This window comes from Sciurus carolinensis, chromosome 3, assembly GCF_902686445.1.
Source record: "Sciurus carolinensis chromosome 3, mSciCar1.2, whole genome shotgun sequence".
In the NCBI taxonomy this organism is placed as follows: domain Eukaryota; kingdom Metazoa; phylum Chordata; class Mammalia; order Rodentia; family Sciuridae; genus Sciurus; species Sciurus carolinensis.
This window is the reverse complement of record NC_062215.1, coordinates 62,447,525-62,468,565: the sequence shown is the minus strand read 5'-3', so window position 1 is coordinate 62,468,565 and position 21,041 is coordinate 62,447,525. Positions and strand designations below refer to the sequence as shown.

Below are 21,041 nucleotides of genomic sequence, written 5' to 3'. Positions count from 1 at the left end.
CATTCAGCATGCTCAGAAGGGACTATATTAAGGCCAGGTCTGGTGACAGCAGAGATGTGCTTAGAGGATGGATATAATTACTTTCGGCCTATAGTGGCATTGTCCTGATTTTGATAAATAGAATGTAAGGTTTCTAATTTATTATTATAGAATGATAACAGCTGATTGGGGAGATGAGAGAAAAGTAGATGTACCTCACCTGTATACCCTCATTCAGAAGGGGGCACTACTCAGGTTCCTTCCCCTGCCTAAAGTAAACTTTGCTTTGTGACCAAAGATCAGGCTTCTGCTCCTAACTCACTGAGATTCGCCTATATCGAGAAGAAACCTAAAGTTACATGTCACAATTGGGCTTGACTCTGGCACCTTCAGTGTATTTCTTAGGACCAAGAACCAACATGTTAAAATATGAGCAAAGCCCTCCTTAAGGCTAAAAGCATTAGCACACACTCCCGGTTACATGAGCATGAACAGCAGAAACAATAGCACACAGCAATCAAGTGAGGTCATAGGATGGTTCTTACAGGAAATCAGTATTGATATTTCACAAAGGACAATGAGGTGGGAAATTAGTGCAATTTAATCACCATATGGATGACATACATCGACAGTAAACAACAGTAAAAAACAAAAACCCATAGCATTTTACATTTTAAATGGCACCTATTGAAGACGAACAGTAGAAACTGAGACACATATTCAGTCCTTTAAAAGTTCGTGGGCAATGAATTAAAAGGCACTTTTAAAATTCTAGTTTTTTACTACCACTTGAAAAAAGTCATGGTAGCACAGTCAAACCCATCTTAGTTGATAAGGAATGATTAGTGTTGGCACCAATGGATCCTATTTGCAAATGGGGGGTGAAGGCATCAGTCCACAGGTCATGCTTTGGCCAGGCTGGCTGCCCTCTTGCTCTCTAGTCTCTGGAACTCAATGGCAATATGCTCAAAATAGGAAGAGGTTCTGGCTTCTTGGGAGGCTCTAAGTACTCTGTGGTCTAAGATGAGACATCCCCTGGTTTGGAGTATAGAAGTTCATTTTCACTTCATATGAAAAGGACTGTCAGACAGGGTTACCCAGTAAACAACTACTGGGGCGATCATTTCACTTTGCCCCTCTAGTTTTTATGACAGCATCCTATACATATGGATACAAGGAAAGTTGGGCATGAGGGGTCATGCTAAAAAAGGAATAGTACTTGTGACTTCTTGCAACAAGCTCACAAGTGTGACACTCCTCTTTCTACCAAGTCAGCCTGTAAACATCATGCTGACCTCTACTGGCCTCCAGACCTACTCAAGTGCTTCACATTCTCAGCCCTGCCTCCTACCCACTGCCAAGTGAGACTTCTGGTTGGGAGTCAGTAGACAAAAGAATTGAATGTTGACAAAGATGAGAGGATGAGGCAAAGAACGGTAAAGGGCTATGTAGTAAACAATAAAAAAACTACACACCCACAATGATTTTCCCAGGCCAACACTGCAAGAACACATTATTTCAAAACCAAGTCAACCCTTGCTTCTGCTGGCCTAGTATTGTGGATATTGCCCTGAGTAGTTGGAAAGGTGGGTCCCCAGGCACTTATTACTCTGGTCCATCAATCTTCACATTCCATGCTTTGACTTCCCAGAGCTCTTGAGATAAGAACTAAGGAAGAATCCTCAGGCTTGTAATTAAAACCACCTTGCTGCCAGTGAAGGTCTGACATGATCCAATAGTTATTACCAAGAAAAAAGTGCTTTTGCAAAAGGACAGGTTAGAAGGAGGAGGTAATAGGAATATTTTTTAGAAAATCAAATCCATCTGCTTACCAATACACAAATGCCAGAGGCCACCCAGGGCAGTTTGGTCCATGGAATACTGCATCAAGGAGGCAGCTAGTGTGATGAGGTGCCCTCACTGTCTGACTCCTGGAGCAATTAACTATCCTTTTTGGCTTGGGCAGCATCAAAGAGCCGCACTGCCTTCCTGCACAGCAGAGAGAACCAGTAGAGCTGGGGAGCGATGAGGAAGGCATTGGCCACATTGCAGTAGAAAGGGATACTGAATGGCACCTGGAGCAGGCTTAGTCCCTGCTGTTGCCCATAGGACCAGTACATGAATGGAAAAAGAAGGATCCGACAGGAAAAGAAGGTGCCCAACGTGAGGATTCCATTCACCTTGTACAGAAGAGTGTGCTGCTGCTTTAGCTGCAAAAGAAAGATAAGGAGAATGCAGGGTTACCAAGAGGTGGGGTATCAGGGAACAACTAACCCGAGTCTCACAATGGTAAAGGTCAAGCAGGTAAATGTACCAATCAAGACCCAGACTGTCAAATTCCTTGACATCCACACATGCATCTAGATTTCTAACAAACAAAAGATTATTGAGACTGCTGTATTTAAATTTGGCCTAAGTCACCCAGCTAATGGGGTAATGGGAATAGTGGATTAGAACAATCTGACCAGGGAAAAAATACAGTGAACTGTTTCAAACTTGGGTCAAATCTACAATTTCATCTCTACAGACTTGGATGACCAAGTGACCTTTAAGTCTGTTGAAGGACATCCTATTTCACTATTCCTAGCCTTAAGGGAGTTCTCCAAACTCAACAATCCCCAAAGGAAAAGCAAAGTCTGTTCCCTCCTGTGCTGTTTTTGCCATTTCACTCATACATGCCTGAATCAGAATTCTGCCCAGTGACACAAAGGGAGTGCTCAGTTCTGCTGTGAAGATGCAGCCAACAAAGAAGTCCCCAAGGTCTCCCCGGAGCCTCTGCAGATGAATAGAGGAAAAAAGGAAATAAGTAATGGAGGTTAAGAAACCAGTGGAAGGAAAATTCTAACTAGAGCTATTGAAAAGGGTAACTGTGAGAGACCATGAAGGGAAAAGAAATGCTAAATAGGCAAGTGTAGATCCAGTTAATATTCTGCTGCTTCCGCAGCAATAGCATTTTGATGGCCCAATCCTAGGATCCAGAGGCAAATTCAGATAGGCTGAGTACCTCACGCATCAAGCTTTCTTTGAATTTCAATGACAGCGGAAAGGAACTCTGTAGCCTAATTTGCGTATCTAACTTAGTCATGCCAATGGCACTGAGCCTGTTCAGCTCAACAAAGTATGTGCTAGATGGTGGGATCTCAAAGCAATAAAGAGAGACTCCTTAAAGATGTAATACACTCATCGGGCATGCTGGCACACCCCTGTAATCCCAGTGATTTGGGAGGCTAAGGCAGAAGGATCAGAAGTTCAAGGCCAGCTTAGCAACTTAGTGAGACCCTGTCTCAAAATAAATAAAAAGGCCTGGGATGTGGCTCAGTGGTTACGCACCTCTGAGTTCAATCCCAGGTACAAAAGAAAAAAAAATTTTAATGCAATTTACCTTTCTTTTCCAGAAAGCAGTCTAGCAGAATACCTGCTGTCACTCGGTACAACTGAGTGACATAAGTAAACTCAGAGCCCTTGTTTCTTCATTTATGATACACAGCTAATAGTTTCTAATACTTAGCAAGCCATAAGTTCTTAAATCAAGGGTGTGCCACCTGGTAGGCACTTTTGAATTAAGTGCATTCTCTCTGCATTCCCATTTCTGTTCCTTATTAATAGGAAGATGGATCTGGACAGCCATTATGAGGCCATCTGCTTTGACAGTTTTTTTGTGACATAAGAACACTGCACACAGTATGCTCTGGCACTGTTGGTGTTTCAAACTTGTTGAATATTGTATCATATTTACATTTTATTTAACTAAAAACAGAACCTTTGACAAATGCCAAGGAATCACAGAAGGCTGGAAGATTACTAAAAATACTGTTGGTAAGAAAGATCACAAACATATCAGATTTAAGAGGGCAATCCTCTCTTTTCAAAATACTCAGTAATGGTAAAGATACTCAATTCAACAGGAGAAAATAAGTGACCAAGGCTGCTGTCCTATAAGGCCATACCTGTGCGACTGGCACAAGAACAAACAAAATGACTGCATGGTGTGTGATCATGAGGCGGTTTTGATTCAGGAATTTTCGAAAAGTGGTAGTGTGTCCAAGGTTCTGGTCTCTGGTTCGGTACCATTCACAGAGGTACATGGCGTAGGAGTCATAGATCATGTATGGAATCAGAAACCAGACATATTCTCGGGCAAGCCAGTGCCTGAAAGAAAGCATATGAATGGTCTGTGAAATAATTATGGATGTCAATTATGAAGGCTCAGAGCCAATCTCTTCCCAAACATGTTCCCTTCAGCTTTGTACTTAATCAGGTTATTACTCTAAACACTTTACAATGAAGATGCTGAAAATGATAAATGAGAGTGGACAACTTTCTCTAAATTACAGAGCAAATTCATGAGTGTCAAAAGCAAAAAGGAAGAATTCATTCAGCCTGGTGTGTTCAAGTAGCTGTTGTCATCTTTGCCTGATTTAGTCATTCAACTATAATGGATTTCTGGCATTTTGTGATATAAGCTGACTTTTTTTTTTTTTTTTAGTTGTCGATAGACATACATTTATTTATTTATTTATATACAGTGCTGAGAATTGAACCCAGTGCCTCACACATGCTAGGCAAGCGCTCTACCACCGAGCCACAATGCCAGCCCATTAGCTGACTTTGGTATAAATTCACAAATGATTCAACAGCCCCAATGAGAAGTTTGTTTAGAAGGTATTCGAAATACAAATCCAATCTTTCCAAGTTTAACTCCTCAGTTGCTCAACTCTTGGGATTTTACCAAGTTAAAATCCCTAAGCCTATGAGGTTTTTTGTCATCTGCATGCAACCCCAGTCTAGGGAGTTTCTGGGAAGAAACCCTGACCATTTTATTTACAATTTTATAGCTAATCCCAGTTCCACAGGCTAAGAAAGCATGCCTGGAAATGAGCCTGGAGCTCAAGGACCACATTACAGCAGTTACAGAAAAGGAGAGGGCCTGGGATAAGTCAGTGTTCCCATTTATTTGTCCAACAGGATTGAGTCAATATTTGTGAAATCAAAATGGTAGTTTTATTACTTCTACAGTAGATTAAAGGAAAAAAAACCCAGCAGTTAATACAATGTTGTTCCCCAAAGATAAACAAATACTCCAGAGAAATTTAGCGTTTTAAAGAATCTAAATTGAAATCATATACTATGCTGGGAAGGATTAGATTCACAGAGCAAAGTTTTATTGAACACCCATGTGTTAGGTAGAAGAAAACTAATTTCAAACTACCTGACCATCAGAATCACCTGGAGTGCTTATTAAGGGATCCACTCCCCAGAGATTCTAAATTATATGCCTAGGGCTTCAAATCTGTACTTTTAATCTTGTCTCAGGTGATTTCCTAAAGAGTCAGTCCACTGAACTACAACCCTGGAAATATACAGAGGGTGTCACATGCACGTCAAATGTTCCTGAATGAATCTACACCACAAATAAACTATGAGGCAAACAAGTAGTAATGAAAAATAAAATTCATTTACAGGTGAATTAATTAGCCAGGTTTCATTTGGGCAAAAGCAAAACACTCATTCTGCCTATTTATGGTCTCAGTTGCTTTCTTTCCCTTTTTTTTTTTGGTGCTGGGGATCAAACCCAGGGCCTTGTGCTTCCAAGGCAAGCACTCTACCGACTGAGCTATCTCCCCAACCCCCTCAGCTGCTTTCTTGAAGCAATTAGAAGTAAAAATAACAAGAACTACAAAAGGTTGACTGAAATTTAACTGGCCTCTCCCCTTGAATGGAACCTGGAGTTTTAATGTCTTGCACCCAGTATCAATTCAAAAAGATCTGAAATTGTGATCCTTAAGTAGACTTCTCTGAAGATTTATTAACAAGATATCTAAACTACAATCTTAAATACCACCGGCCTGCAACTTGTCTTTGAAAAATGAAGACAATAATCCTTGTCTTACTTTCCTGACAGTCATTGTGAGGATTAAAAAATGAAAACTAGGGAAGTCTTTTTTATTTTTTGCAGTACTGAGGATCAAACCCAGGTCCTCAGCGGGGTGTGGTGGTACACACCTGTAATCCCAGTGGCTTGGGAGACTGAGGCAGGAGGATTGCAAGTTCAAGGTCAGCCTGAGCAATGAAGTGAAGACCTAAGCTGGGGATGTGGCTCAGGGCTAAGCGGCCTTGGGTTCACTCTCTAGTACCAAAATAAACAAACAAAAAACCCCTCAAAGACCAGGACCTCACACACGCTTGGCTAACACTCTACTACTGAGCTACATTGCCAGCCCTGAAAGTCTTTTTAAGTGTAAAAGGTACTATTTAAATATAAGTGGTTCAATAAGGAAAACTGCCTAAAGCTATGACAACCCATTTAGGGATCTGGAACCCTATAAGAAATATGATGAAATTCTTGACCCCATACCATACCCTGCACACAATTTTGAGAGATGTATAGACTTTCCCTCCTATCAACAGACATTGTGTATGAAGTATAAAATGGGAAGGCATGTAACAGAAAAATATTTGGGTGTATGTTGGGGTTTCCAGGACCCCCAGCCTTGGGCATGGTCAAGATGGCGCCTGACGCTGAGCCAAAAGCGGCCAGCTATACAGTAAACAACCAGGGAATTCCAATGATTGGCTAGTTAACGATGTGACTAGAGCATGCCCCCCTCGTGTACCCATCCTATGCTTGCAACTGTCCCCGTTTACCTCGTGTACTCTCCCCTGATTGGTTGAAGTGTATATAAGCCTGGTGGGTGGGAGAGTAGGGAGGCAGAAGAAGGCAGAAGCGGAAGAAGCGGAAGAAGCGGCGGAGGCGGAGGCTGAAGCTGAGCTGGAAGCTGGGAGTGCGCGGAAGCTGGAAGAAGCTGAGAGAAGAGAAGCTGGGAGTGTGCGGAAGCTAGGAGTAAGAGAAGTGTAGGAGAGGGACTGTGCACAATAAACTTCCAAAGCTTCAGACGTTTGTCGTGTCTCTCTCTGTGGGCAGAGGGAGCGCGATAGGTGTATGGTCTAAGAATCCTCAAAGGTCTTTTTAAAAGATGATCTAAACCAAATATGATAATGCACACCTGTTAATCCTAGCAACTCAGGAGGTTGAGGCAGGAGGATCCCAAATTCGAGGTCAGTTATATCAACTTAGTGAGACCCTGTCTCAAAATAAGATAAAAAGAGCTGGAGGTGTGGTTCAATGGTATAGGGCTTCTAGGTTTAATGCCCAGTACCACAAAAGGGGGAAAAAATCTAGGTGCCCTTAACACATGCTGTGCACCCACAAAGAGGTAGAGGGAACAGAAATGTGTCACTACTTTGCAAACAATCTGAGGCATAAAGATATATAAAAGATAGAATCTAAAATCAAAACTCATGTTTGCTACTGAATACACTTAAGCCTCTAAAATACACAAGTTCTGAAGGCAGAAAACAACTATGGTGTTAGAGAACTATAAGTTAATCATGTAGTGTTTCCTTGCTGCTCCTCCTCATGTTAACTCAAAATAGGTAACTCAAACTAGAGGTTACATTTGTGTTAGTTTAATCTTTGCATAGGAGGCAGGTTTCAAGTTGATTTGATAAACTCCGGGCAGGAAGGAGCTTGCTGCATGATTAGAAAATGCTAATTTAAAATAAAAATTGAACCAAGCCCAACAAATGCTGTTAGCCTCTGGTATATGCCGTGAAGGTCACTTGGCCCATCTTCTCTTAGCATCTGTAATTCAATACCAATAACTGGTTTTGGTCAAAATACTGGCATAAGAAGAAAAGCATGAAAATCAACACAGCAGGATCAAACCCAAATAAGATTGCAGGTCATGGTAACAGAGATGCCTTACTCAGGCTCCCCTTGCATTCCTGTCTCAACAGGTGAGAAGCAGGACAATGGCACAGTCAATATGAGAGAAATCGGGAAAGGCTGTCAAACTTTCCTTTCACATTTGACTATCACTCTTCAATTTAACTGGCTGTGTGTGTGCGCAGGTGCATGTGTGGGCTCTGGGATCTAACCCAGGGCCTCACAAATGCCAGGCAAGCACCTTACCACCAAGCCACACCCCAACCCCAGCCCTTTCTACTTAACTGGGAAAAAGTGACGGTGATTCTAAAACACAGGTGAAAAAAAATGGCTTTAAAAAAAAGTGCCATCATTGCCCAGGTGTAAATAAAACTAAACAAAATTGACCATTCTGGCCTTAATTTATGATTTCTCTCACTAAAGCTGCACATAGACACTCATTCCTGAACTGCCTCTAGATTGAGCTCTAATACACACATACAAGTCAGTTTTCTGAAGACACCAGAAACCTCTTCATCACCTTTAGCAAATCCAAAGGAAAGTCAAGAGCAGCATCTGCAGGGAAAGGGGGAGAGGTGGATTTTTTTTTTTTTCCTGTCAAAGGGAGTGACCTGTTAACTGCACTGCACATACCTCTGCTAATGAATACTCCAGAGTAAGAACCCACAGAGATCATTTAAAAGAACCAAAACTCATACTCCTACTTTTAAATAATTTTCACACTTATAAAAAACTTGAATCACACTGTCCTCCAATGCCACCTCCAATCAGACGCAGACTCTGCTGCTCTCTAGCACTTCTTCGTTTAACCTTCAGTTTCCTTTCTCCTAAACTGGGGATGCTGAAAGAGCAAGGAGAGGGGAAAGGCACTAATTATGGTGTCCGAGATTTCCCACCAGTCATCTACCTAACAGCATGTTTTGATAAATAACTGGTGCCTGTGAGCCACTAAAATGTGAAAACTTCGAAAAAGTTCCCCAACCCTGTTATGTGTACTTCTTTCACACAAGAGTAGATGTTACCTGTCTGTGATCACGTTGCTGCAAGAGCGGATGATGACAATCCCTGACCCCGTGGCCAGCACAGCCTGCACTGAAGAAACCAACCTAAAGCGGGACAGAGAAGAAAAATGAAAGAAAGCGCGCTTCATCCAGTACTGTGGACAGCACAAAGTCAAACTCTTCAACCTGTCTTTCCCTTGGGAGGAGGAAAATGGGAAGCCGGCCACTACGCCCCGCGACCCCCAAAGCAGCTGGCAGCTGTGAGCAGCAGGCTCCGAGAGATGCACGCAGCCTCCTTCCCCATCCTGACTCGAGTGGGCAGCCCTCCGCCCTTGCCCCTCTCTCTTCACGCAAAAGGTCTTTGGAAAACTCTGGCAAGCACGATACAGAGGGTCAGGAGCTGGGAAGTGAGCAAGGGAGCCCCCTCGCTTCCTGTCGCCCCCCTTTTCCGCCCTCAGCCTAGCGCAGGGGCGGTCGCCGCCGGGCCGGGGCGCAGTACAGCCGCGAGCGGTCGGGTGGGGAGGGCAGCGCCCAAGCCCTGGGATGGCAGCCCGGCCGCGCCGCGTACCTGGTGCTGATCATCACGCAGTCGGTGTCGGTCCATTCCGGCCGCGAGCGGCGCAGCGCCCAGGTGCAGAGCGCGAAAAGCCCAGGGAAGAAGAGCGAGCCCCAGGCCAGCGTCAGCAGCATGGGTACTTCGGGTTCGGACGCCTCGCGCGGCGCCGCTTGGCGTGGCTCAGGTTGGCTCCGCGCGGCTCGACGACTGGCGCGGCCCGCCCGTCCCTAACTCTAACCTCCACCCTCCGCCCCCGCCTCGGCCCGCCGCGACTCCGGCAGCCGCCGGGCGCTGGCCCCAAGCCCGCAGCGCGGCTCTCCGCGTGACCAGCGCGGCGGCCGCGATAGGCGCGGGCCGGCCGGGGCGGGGCGGGATCTCGCCGCCGCCGCCCCTGGGCCGGGAGAGTTCCCCGGGTTCCCCCGGCCCGCCGGCCGGCAGTGGGCGGCGGCGGCGAGCAGCTGTCCCCACCCGAGCCGCCGCGCGCGTGGCCCAGCGGGTTCCGAGTACGCGGACCTGCGCCCTTGTCCAGCAGCGTGAGTGTCCGCCAGGCGGAACAGTGGCGGGAAGCGCCGAGGCTCTCGGGGCTTCTGTTCCGTCACTGCGGACGCCTCCCCCTCCCCCGCGGATCTCCTCTCTTCCCCAGACCCGGGCTAATGGGGTGGGTGGGTGAGGGCCGAAAAAGCCAGGCAGGAACGTGCGTCCGGGCCAGACCCTCGGGGAACCATCAAGGCGGGGCCAGCTTTGGCGTGGCGCACTGCTCGATGCCAAGGGTTAGGCAACTCTCTTTGGGGCAAGGAAGGAGTGGGCGGTTGGGCTCGTGGTCGTTTGCCCACCGGACCTCATCTATCAGGCACTCTTGCTTTGGAATGGGAATCTTATAAGCAGTGAGCCTTCTGCACGGCAAAGATGTCTTTTCCATATCCCCCAACTACTGCAGTTTTTCTAGAGGGGGGAACCTCTCAGCATTTAATCCTGCCCCAGAATTCCGCAGTTCCTTTCCCCTTACTGCCTCTTGGCTTTGGGTTCAGAAACTGTCCAGTCTTGGTAACTGTTTTGTTGTTGACAACGTGTCCTTATTTAAAAGTTCTCGGGCCAGATGCCCTAAACTTGAATGGATTAGAATCAGTCTTATTTTCACTTAGCACCAATCACATGGGTCGGTACATTAGTTTCAGTACTCCTGGCTTCTGTCCTCTAGGGAGAGAAATTTTACTTTGCTTTGGTCTGTATCTTCCTCACTTAATAAAAGTGGGGGGTGGGGAATATAATTAATTCATCCCTACTGCAATTGAAAGGTACTAGGGGTCTTTTCAAATCGTCAGCCAGCAAAACGCTGATCAAAGTCCCATTAAGGGGCTTTGGAACGGCTGAGCTCAGTCTTTCTGGGCCCCTGTTTCCTCAGTTGTGGAATGAAAAGGCTGGATTACAAGCTCTTCAAGGCTCTTCCAGCTGTAAATTCTTACGATTCTGTGACCTCTATAAAGTGGCAGAAGGTTTCTGCTAGATGCCAATAAATTACTTTCAACATGGCAGTTACTGGTACAGAAATATAGAGCATGAACACAGATTTTGTTTAGATTTGTAGTCATTTATCTGAGGATGTTTCATAGGTTTAAAAGACAATTTCCCTTTATTAGTAGTATTATTGTTATTAATTAGGCTGTGATATTTTGGGGCAAAGACAACTTTTAACTTTTCCAACATGTTGTTAAGATGAGGAATTTAGCCGGGCGTGGTGGGGCACGCCTGTAATCCTAGCGGCTCGGGAGGCTGAGGCAGGAGGATCGCGAGTTCAAAGCCAGCCTCAGCAGAAGCCGCGCTAAGCAACTCAGTGAGACCCTGTCTCTAAATAAAATATAAAATAGGGCTGGGGATGTGGCTCTGTGGTCGAATGCCCCTAAGTTCAATCCCCAGTACCCCCTCCCCTAAAAGATAAGGAATGTAACTGACAATAAAGGTAGGAGAAAATTCAAGGAAAGTCTGAAATTTAATCCATTTAGGGCACCATCTCTGAAGTTTTTTTTTTTTTTTTTTTTTTTTTTTTTTTTGTGGTGCTGGGGATTTGAACCCAAGGCCTTGTGCTTGCGAGTCAAGCACTCTACCAACTGACCTATATCCCCAGCCCTTAGGGCACCATCTCTAAGTCCCACATTCACATATAGTATACTTGGTGAAATGAGAAAGACACTTCAATTTGGTACCAAGATGTTTGACAAGTGAGTCTTTCTGTATTTTCAAATTTACATGTGGACAAAGAATAGCTATCTGTGAACTTTCCATTCTCTCTAGAAAAGCAAATTTTCCGCATTCTACTTCCAGTTCCTTACCCATATATTCTCATCACCTCCAGCCCCAGCTTTTCAGAGAGTGACAAGTGTTTACAAGTCCTCCCTGCATTCTCTCAGAGGGATCAGCAATAAGCACCAAGTATGCTAACACTTTCAAGTGGTAGGAACCAATATATCCTCTACACAAGAAGCTGTTTGTACACTTCTTAAGGTGCCTTTATGAAATGAAAAACAGATGCTTCACCTATAGAAATAGCAAGTAAAATCAGTTTCCAACACTATGCCCAATGAAGTCACCAGAATGTTTAGGTTTAATCACCATAAAGCCAACAAGTGCAAACATGAACCTTGGATTTTCAAATAATCAAACCCCTGTGGGCAAGTGATAAAGCCAAATCAAATGCATCAAACCTAAGGTTTAAAAAAAAATAGACAAAACAAACAAACAAAACACCTTAAAAGTTAAAAGGTTTTTCTTTTTTATTGGTGCTGCAGATCCAACCCAGGATCTTGCATATGCTTTGCACATCCTCTACCACGGAGCTACACCCCCATCCCTCTTCAAAAGTCTTGAATCAGCTGGGTGTGGTGGTGCACACCTGTAATCCCAGTGATGCCAGAGGTTGAGGCAGGAGGATCACAAGTTCAAGGCCAGCCTCGGCAACTTAGCAAGGATCTCAGCAACAGTGAGACTGTCTCAAGATAAAAAATAAAAAGGGCCAGGGATGTAGCTCAGTAGAAAAGTGCCCTTGTGCTTAATCCCCAGTACAAAAAAAAAAAAAAAAAAAAAAAAAAAAAGTCTTGAATCAAATATTTCCTTCTCCAAGATTTCTGTGTCTCTTCTAAGCAAATTTATAAATTCATATTCTTATCTGTCTGCATTTGAGTAGTAAGCATGTTGCTTATTATTCCTATGCCATGTTTTCCTGCCAGACTTAGCTTTTTGAAACAAAGAGTATGTCTTTGCATTTTGTATCCTAAAGTTAGGTCTGGCACATTTCAAGGGTTCAGTAAATGATACTTTTTAAACCTAATGTTTATTGAGAATTTGCTATATGATAGCCACTATATCAAACATTTTGCATGCATTAGTTCATTAAATCTTCATAACAATCTGTTATCCTCTCTTTGTGTGTGTGTGTGGGGGGGGGGGTGTATGTAGGGAGGACAATATAAGACCCAGACCAGAGCAATTATAAACTTACCTAAAGTCACATTGCTGGTGGCAGAGTTGAAATTTGAACTCAGTACTTTCTGCCTTCAAGATCGATATGTTTAATGACTATACTGCTTTCAAACTTGATAAGCAAAGAGAGTGTAATTTTTTTTACAATATAGTTTTGGATTAATTACCACTATTCCTAATTGTTGCTCACAAATATAAATGGGGGTGGAGTTTATGGGCTCAGATGCTGCTATTATTAATACCATTTTATGTTTATATGATACTTTTATAATTTTTCAAGGCACTTTCATTTATATTATCTCCCTTGGTTCTCAAAGTAACTCAGTGAGGCTGAACATATTACCAGTTTCCTTTTGCAGATGAAGAAACCAAGGTGCAGAATGGTGAACTGACTTGCTACCCTATGAAGTTATAAGGCTCCAGATAGAAGTTGGGGTTCCTGATTCCTGTTCTAGGGAGATTTAAACTATTTCATGCCATAAAATATTGAGATTTAAGGAGTTTGTAATTTTGCTCCTTGAGTGGGTTTTAAGAATAAAGTCTGGGTAACTAGATGCCAAGTTAAGACTCATTTACTAACTTTGGAGTCTCACTGTTTGAATAGGGAACACAGAAAGCTCCCAGTTTGGGAGGGCTCTGGGAGGATTCTTCTACCACTGAGGTACACAATTGTAATTTTTGGTCTCTTTTCTCCTATTACTCTAGGCCATATTCTAGATGCCATTATCTAGAATAATGGTAATGGTATACAGGGACTTGCCCCATGTCTGCTACCAGCTTTCTCCGGTCTTAAATTGAAAACATCACATTTACTTGTGAAATATTTGAGCATTCACAAGTGAATGTCATAAGATATGTGATACGTGGGCTATCATCCTGATCAAAGACATTTTTTCCCTATCCAGAAAAATGATTCTACAAGAATAACAATTAAGATTCACACAGGAAACACCTTTATCTTGAATCCCAGAATTGAAAAAGAAACTGAGCTGGGCATGGTGGTACATGCCTATAATCTCAGCTACTCACAAGGTTTTAGCAGGAGAATCGCAAGTTCAAACTCAGCTTTGGCAAATTAGCAAGATCCTGTCTCAAAATTAAAAAGAAAAAAATTTAAAAAGGGCTGGGGATATATCTCAGTGGCAGAGTCCCCCTGAGTACCCAGTACTGCCAAAAGAGAGAGGAAAAAAAAGAGTGTGGAGGTCTCCATCATTCATCTACCTTAAATAGAGAAAACAAAACCCTATTCTAAAACAAAAGTTATTTTGTTTAGGGCTACACTTCAGAATGTGCAAATGAAGGAGGATAAAAAAAAAGAAGTAATAGGAAGAGACACGGAGAGAGAAAAATACAGCACAGGAAGAAGATGCATCAACAGAGACCAAGACAACTTGGAAGGCTGAGATTGGAGGATCCTAAGTTGGAGTCCACCCTCAGCAAGTTAGCCCTGACTCAAAAAATAAAAAGGGCCGGGGTTGTAGCTCAGTGGTAGGGCCCTTGCCTAGCATGCATGAGGCCCTGGTTCAATATCCCAGTACTGAATGAGGAAGGAAAAAAAAAAAAAAAAAAGATCCATATAGTTACAGGGAATAAAGGGCAAAATACACCTTAAGTCACAGGAAAACGAACAGAGATTCAGATCCAGAGAATAGTATTCACAATAATAGCTGAAGAGGAGGAAATGGATGGAAGACAAAGACAAAATGAGGCATACAAAGAGAAAGAAAGCAACAGGCTTTTAAAAATGTATTTTTAATTGTAGATGGACACAATGCCTTTATTTTATTCATTTATTTTTATGTGGTGCTGAGGATCAAACCCAGTGCCTCACTTGTGCTAGGCAACACACTACCACTGAGCTACAACCCTAGCCCCACAACAGACTTTTAAGGAACATTGTTCCTTTAGGCTAGCATCAACAAAGGCCATACGGCATTTAAAGACACATGGCACAAATAGGGAGGTGACTTGCTCTTAGGACTGAGAGTGTGACCAGGAAAAAGTTACACCCTCTCCTCTTAATTTCTCCTTTACTTTGCACTCAATAAACAACTTGATCATTATAGCCTCACACTGATATGTGTATGTGTGTTTCCCCAGATGGAAGGGACTGGAAGGCAGACAGCAGTGAGGTTGGGATCTGAGAACCTGAGTTCCAGTCCTGGCTCTGCTATCCATAAGTTGCATGACATGGAGCAAACAACTAAACTTTCTGTGTAAAATGGGAGTTCCTCCACCTGCCTCACAGTGGGGCTGGGAGAGTTAGGTGAGATAGTGTTCTTAAAAATACATGTTAAACTATGTGCTGGGCATAGGCAAGGGATTTATTGTTCTTTATCCTGGGTCCCAACAGCACAATTCCCTGCTATTAAACTTCTCCCTAAGCATTGATTGGATTGAAGATACTTTAGCTGGCCTTAGCCAGCCTCCAGACTGCAGCTTCCTCAGTTTTATCCTGGATTATTTGCAAAGCAAACTGTGGGCCTGAGAAGCACAGTCACACCCCAAGCACATGGTTTCTGCAAACAGTGACCACAGCTGCACACCACAGGGAAGCCTTTGCTCTTGTACACAATGATAATGATCCCTGTCAATAAAACCCATAATTTACACAAAGAACCAATTATATAGTGCTTGCCTTTGTGTATGGCCTTTTATTTTTCAAAGTATTTTCATGTATGTATTTCTGTTGTGATAAATACAAAAATTGGCTGTTTATAGAGTCATATCTACCTGAAAGTAGGCATTTCTAAACTCAGGTTTAAACAAGAGTCAAGGACCATTAAGGAAATTATCTTTGAAATAAGTTAGAGGAACCAATACATTCCTGTGAACAAAACAAAAAGCAGCTGCTTTCCTAAGTTTTCAGACCAACAATATTTGGTATCTTTCATATCTCATTGGTAATTCCACAGGAGGTTTATCTTGCTTTCTCTAGGCAGGTGACTTTTTTAAGTTTTTTAATCATAAAAGGAGTATATTAAAAAGTAAAACATGCCCACAATGGAAAATAATAATCAATAAATATTGCCATCATTGAGAGTTATTACTGTACCTTTTGGTAGAATTCTTCCTAGTCCTCCTTATGTGCATTTGTAATATGTTTGAGATGATACTTTAATTTTGAGTATCAATATTTTACTCATAAGCCTTTTCAATATTATTTAAATTTGATAAAATACTTCTCTTCCTCCTCTTCTTTTTTTCTTTACTTTTTTTTCAGGGACTGAACCCAGGGGCATTTTACCACTGAGCTACATCCTAAGTCCTTTTTATTTTTTGAGACAGAGGCTCAAGTTGCCCAGGCTGGCCTTGAACTTGTGATGCTCTTCCTTCCTTACACTCTGAAGTGGCTAGGATGCTAGGTATGCATCATGATGTCTGGCACACACTTCATTTTTAGTAAGTTAGAAGTAATTTGACATTTGAATTATTATAGTTTACCTTTCAAAGAAGGAAGAGTAAGTTTTCACATTTGTTCACAGACAACACAGATGAGACCTTCTTTTCTGGTAACTTTAATCTTAAATATCCAAAGTTCTGTCCTTGTTACCACTCAGTTTCAGTCTTTAGAGTGAGTATCATAATCTACAGAAAACCAAGCTCCTATTTAATCATCTAGTTTTTTTCTGTATACAGGCTGAGCTCTATTAATCTCTTTAGTAAACAGTACATTTATATAGGCCCTTGGTATTTATTGAAGAAATGAATGAAGGAAAACCATTCTTTGTGAAGCTAAGTCTATAGTGTCTTTTACCAGGCACAGCTAATTTCAACCCAATGAGTTAAGTCTCAACAAGATTATAGGTGAGACCCAAATGGCCAGAAACAAAAAACAATGTAGAGAAAGCTGATGAGTTACAAAGACTTAAAAAGTCTTATTTGGGAAGGAATCTTCATTATAAATAGCAGAAAGAACCTCAGCTCGTGCTTATGTGGCAGCTGACTGAGAGTCACCAGTCATCTCTGATAGACCTCATGAACTATTAATGGTCAGTCTAAAAACTGGAAGAACTGCTGCATTATGAGCCAGGCTGAAATTCCTTTACTCCTCAAGCAGAGAAAATTCCCATGTGCCAGGTAATACAACAGAGCTTCCTGGCAGACGTCTTAGAAGCATTTTATATAATATTAGTGCAAGACAAAGGACAGGGAGCACTTAGTAGCTAAGATGTTGCCACCTTCCTTCTTTTATGTGTTGTAAGTCCATTGTTTGATTATGCAGTATCATCTGTGGCTTGACCGGTTTGCGTTTTGTTTTCTTTTATTTGGACTGTCAGTGCCATGCTCACTCAATCTGCTGCTGTTTAATACTCTACTATTGGGGTCATGGCCAATATAACAGTACACTCCTAAACTCTCAAGAGAGATATAACATTGTTTCCAAAGAAACGATTAGAAGAAAAAAAGCTAGCTCTTTTCAAACAATATACTAATTTATTAAGAAAAAAATTAAAAATCAGTGGAAATATAGTAAATTAAAATAATTTAAGTAAGGTAGCCAGATATAAGATCAATATACAAAATATAAATGACTTTTTCTATGAGCAGTAAACATCAATTAGAAATATAATGGGGAGCTGGAACTGTAGCTCAGTGGCAGAGCACTTGCCTAGCATGTATGAGGCGCTGGGTTCGATCCTAAGCACCACATAAAAATGAAACAAAGCATGCTGTCCATGTACAACTATAAAAAAAATTTACAAGAAGAAATATAATGGAAAAAAGGTCCATTTACAATATTTTTTAAAATTTATAAAATGCCTCATTTTAGACCAAACAAGAACTATGCAGTATCTATGAAGAAGGACAAAACTTTACTAAAATACATAAAAGCCTTAGTTAAATGGAGACCATGGCCCCACAAGGGAAGATTCGATATTGTAAACATGTTGACTTCCCCAAAATCAATCCATCAACTCAATGCAATCTCATTAAAAAAATTCCAACATGTTCTTAATGGACTCAATAAGCACTTTCTAACACATAAATTAGAGAAAATGTGGAAGGATAGTCAAGAATATTTGAATGAATAATACTGGGGGAATTTACTCTATATCAAAATATCCTATAACTTATTATAATAGTATAGAAGAAACAAATAGATCAATGAAACCAAACAGAGTCCTGAACCAAACATACTAAATTTTATCCATGGCAAGTATGTCACACATGTGAGAAAAGGAAGGGCTGACTAAGAAAAAGTACAAAAAACATTATTCTTTTATTTAGAAAAAAATAAAATTAGAAGTTGAATAGTGTCTCCTTACAATTCATGTCCACCCAGAACTTCAGAATGTGAATTTATCTGGTAATCCAAGGATTGCTGCCAGCCACCAGAAGAAACTGAGGGAGAGGCATGAGAAGGTCTTACTCTCAGAGCATCCAGAAAGGAACTGACCCTCCAACATGCTGAGTTCAGAATTCTGGCCTCCAGAACTGTGAGAAGATTCCATAAGCCACCCGACCTGTGATAATTTGTTATGGCAGCCTTAAAAAACTAACACAATGCCTTACCACATTTCAAATATAAAAGAAATTCCAAATATATCAAAGGTTAAATACTGTAAATGTATTTGAAGAAAATCTTGAAAATATTTTTATGATTTATATAGGCTGGATAAAACTTCCCAAACAAGGAATAAATCCCAGATGTCATACAGAATTTGTGTACATTAAAAATACAACAAGGGAGATGGGCATGGTGGCCCACACCTGTAATCCCAGCAGCTTAGGAGGCAGAGGCAGGAGGATCATGAGTTCAAAGCCAACCTCAGCAACAGTGAGGAGCTAAGCAACTCAATGAGACTCTGTCTCTAAATAAAATACAAAATAGGGCTGGGGATGTGGCTCAGTGATTAAGTGCCCTGAATTTAATTCCCATACCCCAAAAAATAAAATAAAATAAAACAAGGGACTGCGGTTGTAGCTAGGTGGTAGAGTGCTTGCCTAGCATGTGTGAAGCGCAGGTTCGATCATCAATACCACATAAAAATAAATAAGTAAAATAAAGGTATCATGTCCATCTACAACTAAAAAAAAGTATAAAAAATTAAACAAAATAAAAATATGTGAAAGAAAAATAAAATTAAAACTACATCAAAAGGCACTATTAAATCAAAATACAAGTAACAGAAGAAAATATTTGTAGTACGCAGCATATTAAGGCTAATATGTATACTAGTCAGAGACTATACAAATGATTAATAAATACAAATGACTCAGAAGAATTATTCAAATTATAAAAACTGGAAACACACTGAAGAAATACAAAAAGGCCAATAAAAACCTTATAATATACAAATAACTGATAATATCCAGTACACCTAAGGAAAGAAGGATATAGGTGCTTTTCTTTTTGTGGTGGTGGTGCTGGGAATCAAACCCAGGACCTTGTTCCTGGAAGGCAGGCACTCTACCAACTGAGCTATATCCCCAGCCGAGGCACGAGGCACGTTTACAGTGCTAGAAGATAAATATGTGTTAAAAGAATGTAATATTGTTATAACTCTAACCAAGAGTTGAAAGAACAACATAGTATTGCTTGTAATACCAAAAAATCAGAAACAACCTAAATATTTAGTAATATAGTAATTAAATATGTTGCACATGTTCAAAAGAACTAGGGATTTGGGATGTAGCTCAGTGGTAGAGCACTTGCCCTAGCATGCATTGGGCCCTGAGTTCAATCCCCGCATACATGCACACACACACACACACACACACACACACACACACATACATAAATAAATAAATAAACTAGACCAACATACAAATACGAATCTCCAGAATACAGTAAGGGAAAAGAACAAATCAATGAATAATAAGTACAGTGCAATATAATTTATTTGTCAACTATATATATGTAGATTTCAAACTATATGCATAAATTATATATTATAGATTTATAAACTATATTTCAAACTATAAATATGATTGGTATATATGATGCTATCTAATCATGCAAAGAAAGGGTTAGTGAGAAAAATACAAAACTATCAACAGTTTTGCTGTGGGGAGGAGGTGTGTATGTGAATGTATTGGTTTTGAGTGTGTATAAAGGGTTAGGAGAATAGAGTGACTTTCATATTTTCCTCCACATACTTCCAGGTTGTATAAGCTTTTCCAATAAAAACATTCATTCTAAGTAGAAAGAAAAAACGTAACAAGCACCTAGAAAGTAATGGCACTAATTGTTAAGTGTGTGGAACATTGTTCAATACTGTATATGTGTGGATATTTTGAGATGTAGTCAGATTTTGGGGAGGGGAACTGGGGATTGAATCCAGGGCTTTGTGTATGCTAGACAAGTGTTCAATCACTGAGCTGCACCCCCAGACTATGTTAGAAATTTGATAATGAAGCAAGAACAGTCTTGAAAAATACATGAAAAGTAATATTTTTTAAAACCCAACATGCACATAACATTATTTTGGTGCCATCATTTTTTAAAGTGTCAAGGCATCACGTAAGCTCTTGGGAAGTAATGGCTTTGATTTTTCCAAATGATACTGTAATAGGATCTAACCCTGGGATGTTAAAACCCTGGGATGAGTTGTAAAAGCGAAAGCAGAGATTGGAACATAACAGACATTAGTGTCAGTTTCCTCACTCTACCATCCTGCCTATGGTGAAGACTAAGATTCTAAACACAACACATAAATAAATACACTCAGGCAAGCGCAAGGAGGGCAAAGAAAGAGAGAAACAAAGAACAAGCAAAGCAAAGATTTTCACAGGCAGTTTAAAATGTGTAACTGACCCTAAGAAGGAAAGTGAATTTTTTAATATTAAAGATTTGGAAACGAAGGATGATTGCAAGAGTGGTTTCTTAATGAGTCTCATTAGGGGATGGATTGGGGTGGAGGAAGCTTAGAACCTGAAACAATAAAATATTTAGGATTTTTTTTTTTTTTTTTTTTGGTACCAGGGATTGAACCTGGGGGCATTCGACCACTGAGCCACATCCCCAGCCCTATTTTGTATTTTATTTAGAGACAGGGTTTCACTGAGTTGCTTAGCACCTTGCTAAATTGCTGAGGCTGGCTTTGAACTCTCGATCCTCCTGCCTCAGCCTCCCAAGTTGCTGGGATTATAGACGTGTGCCACCATGCCTGGCTGAAAAAAAATTTTTTTTTACTGGTTTTCTAAGGTAGATCTAAAAAAGTTTAGCTAAGCAAAATACTCTTGGCTAATAGAGAATATTATTTACATATTAGTGAGATAAAAATCATGCTTCTTATCAGAATACTGTGTGAGAAGGGTTATTCATGAGCCATGGGTTAAAAAAAATTCAATATTCATA

The 21,041-nt window shown here is 41.2% G+C and overlaps 2 protein-coding genes across 3 annotated transcripts in view; one reads left to right on the top strand and one right to left on the bottom strand.

The window, feature by feature from the left end:
* Positions 1-562: 562 nt before the first annotated feature.
* Positions 563-11,301, bottom strand: Tlcd3a (TLC domain containing 3A). Of its 2 annotated transcripts, XM_047547065.1 has the most exons (5): positions 9,275-11,069; positions 8,728-8,811; positions 3,927-4,128; positions 2,659-2,754; positions 563-2,189 (listed from the first exon to the last, which is right to left on the bottom strand). In XM_047547065.1, the coding sequence occupies exons 1-5, from the start codon at positions 9,394-9,396 to the stop codon at positions 1,920-1,922; spliced, it is 774 nt and encodes a 257-aa protein (XP_047403021.1). In that variant the 5' UTR covers positions 9,397-11,069; the 3' UTR covers positions 563-1,919. The 2 variants fall into 2 exon arrangements, with proteins under 2 accessions (XP_047403021.1, XP_047403022.1); XM_047547066.1 differs by lacking the exons at positions 563-2,189; positions 3,927-4,128 and having other exon boundaries at positions 2,697-2,754; positions 9,275-11,301.
* Positions 9,668-21,041, top strand: part of Vps53 (VPS53 subunit of GARP complex) — a 157,127-nt gene continuing 145,753 nt past the window's right edge. The window contains exon 1 of the mRNA XM_047547064.1: positions 9,668-9,795. The gene's annotated coding sequence lies outside the window, so the exon portion shown is untranslated. The remainder of the gene's footprint in view (positions 9,796-21,041) is intronic.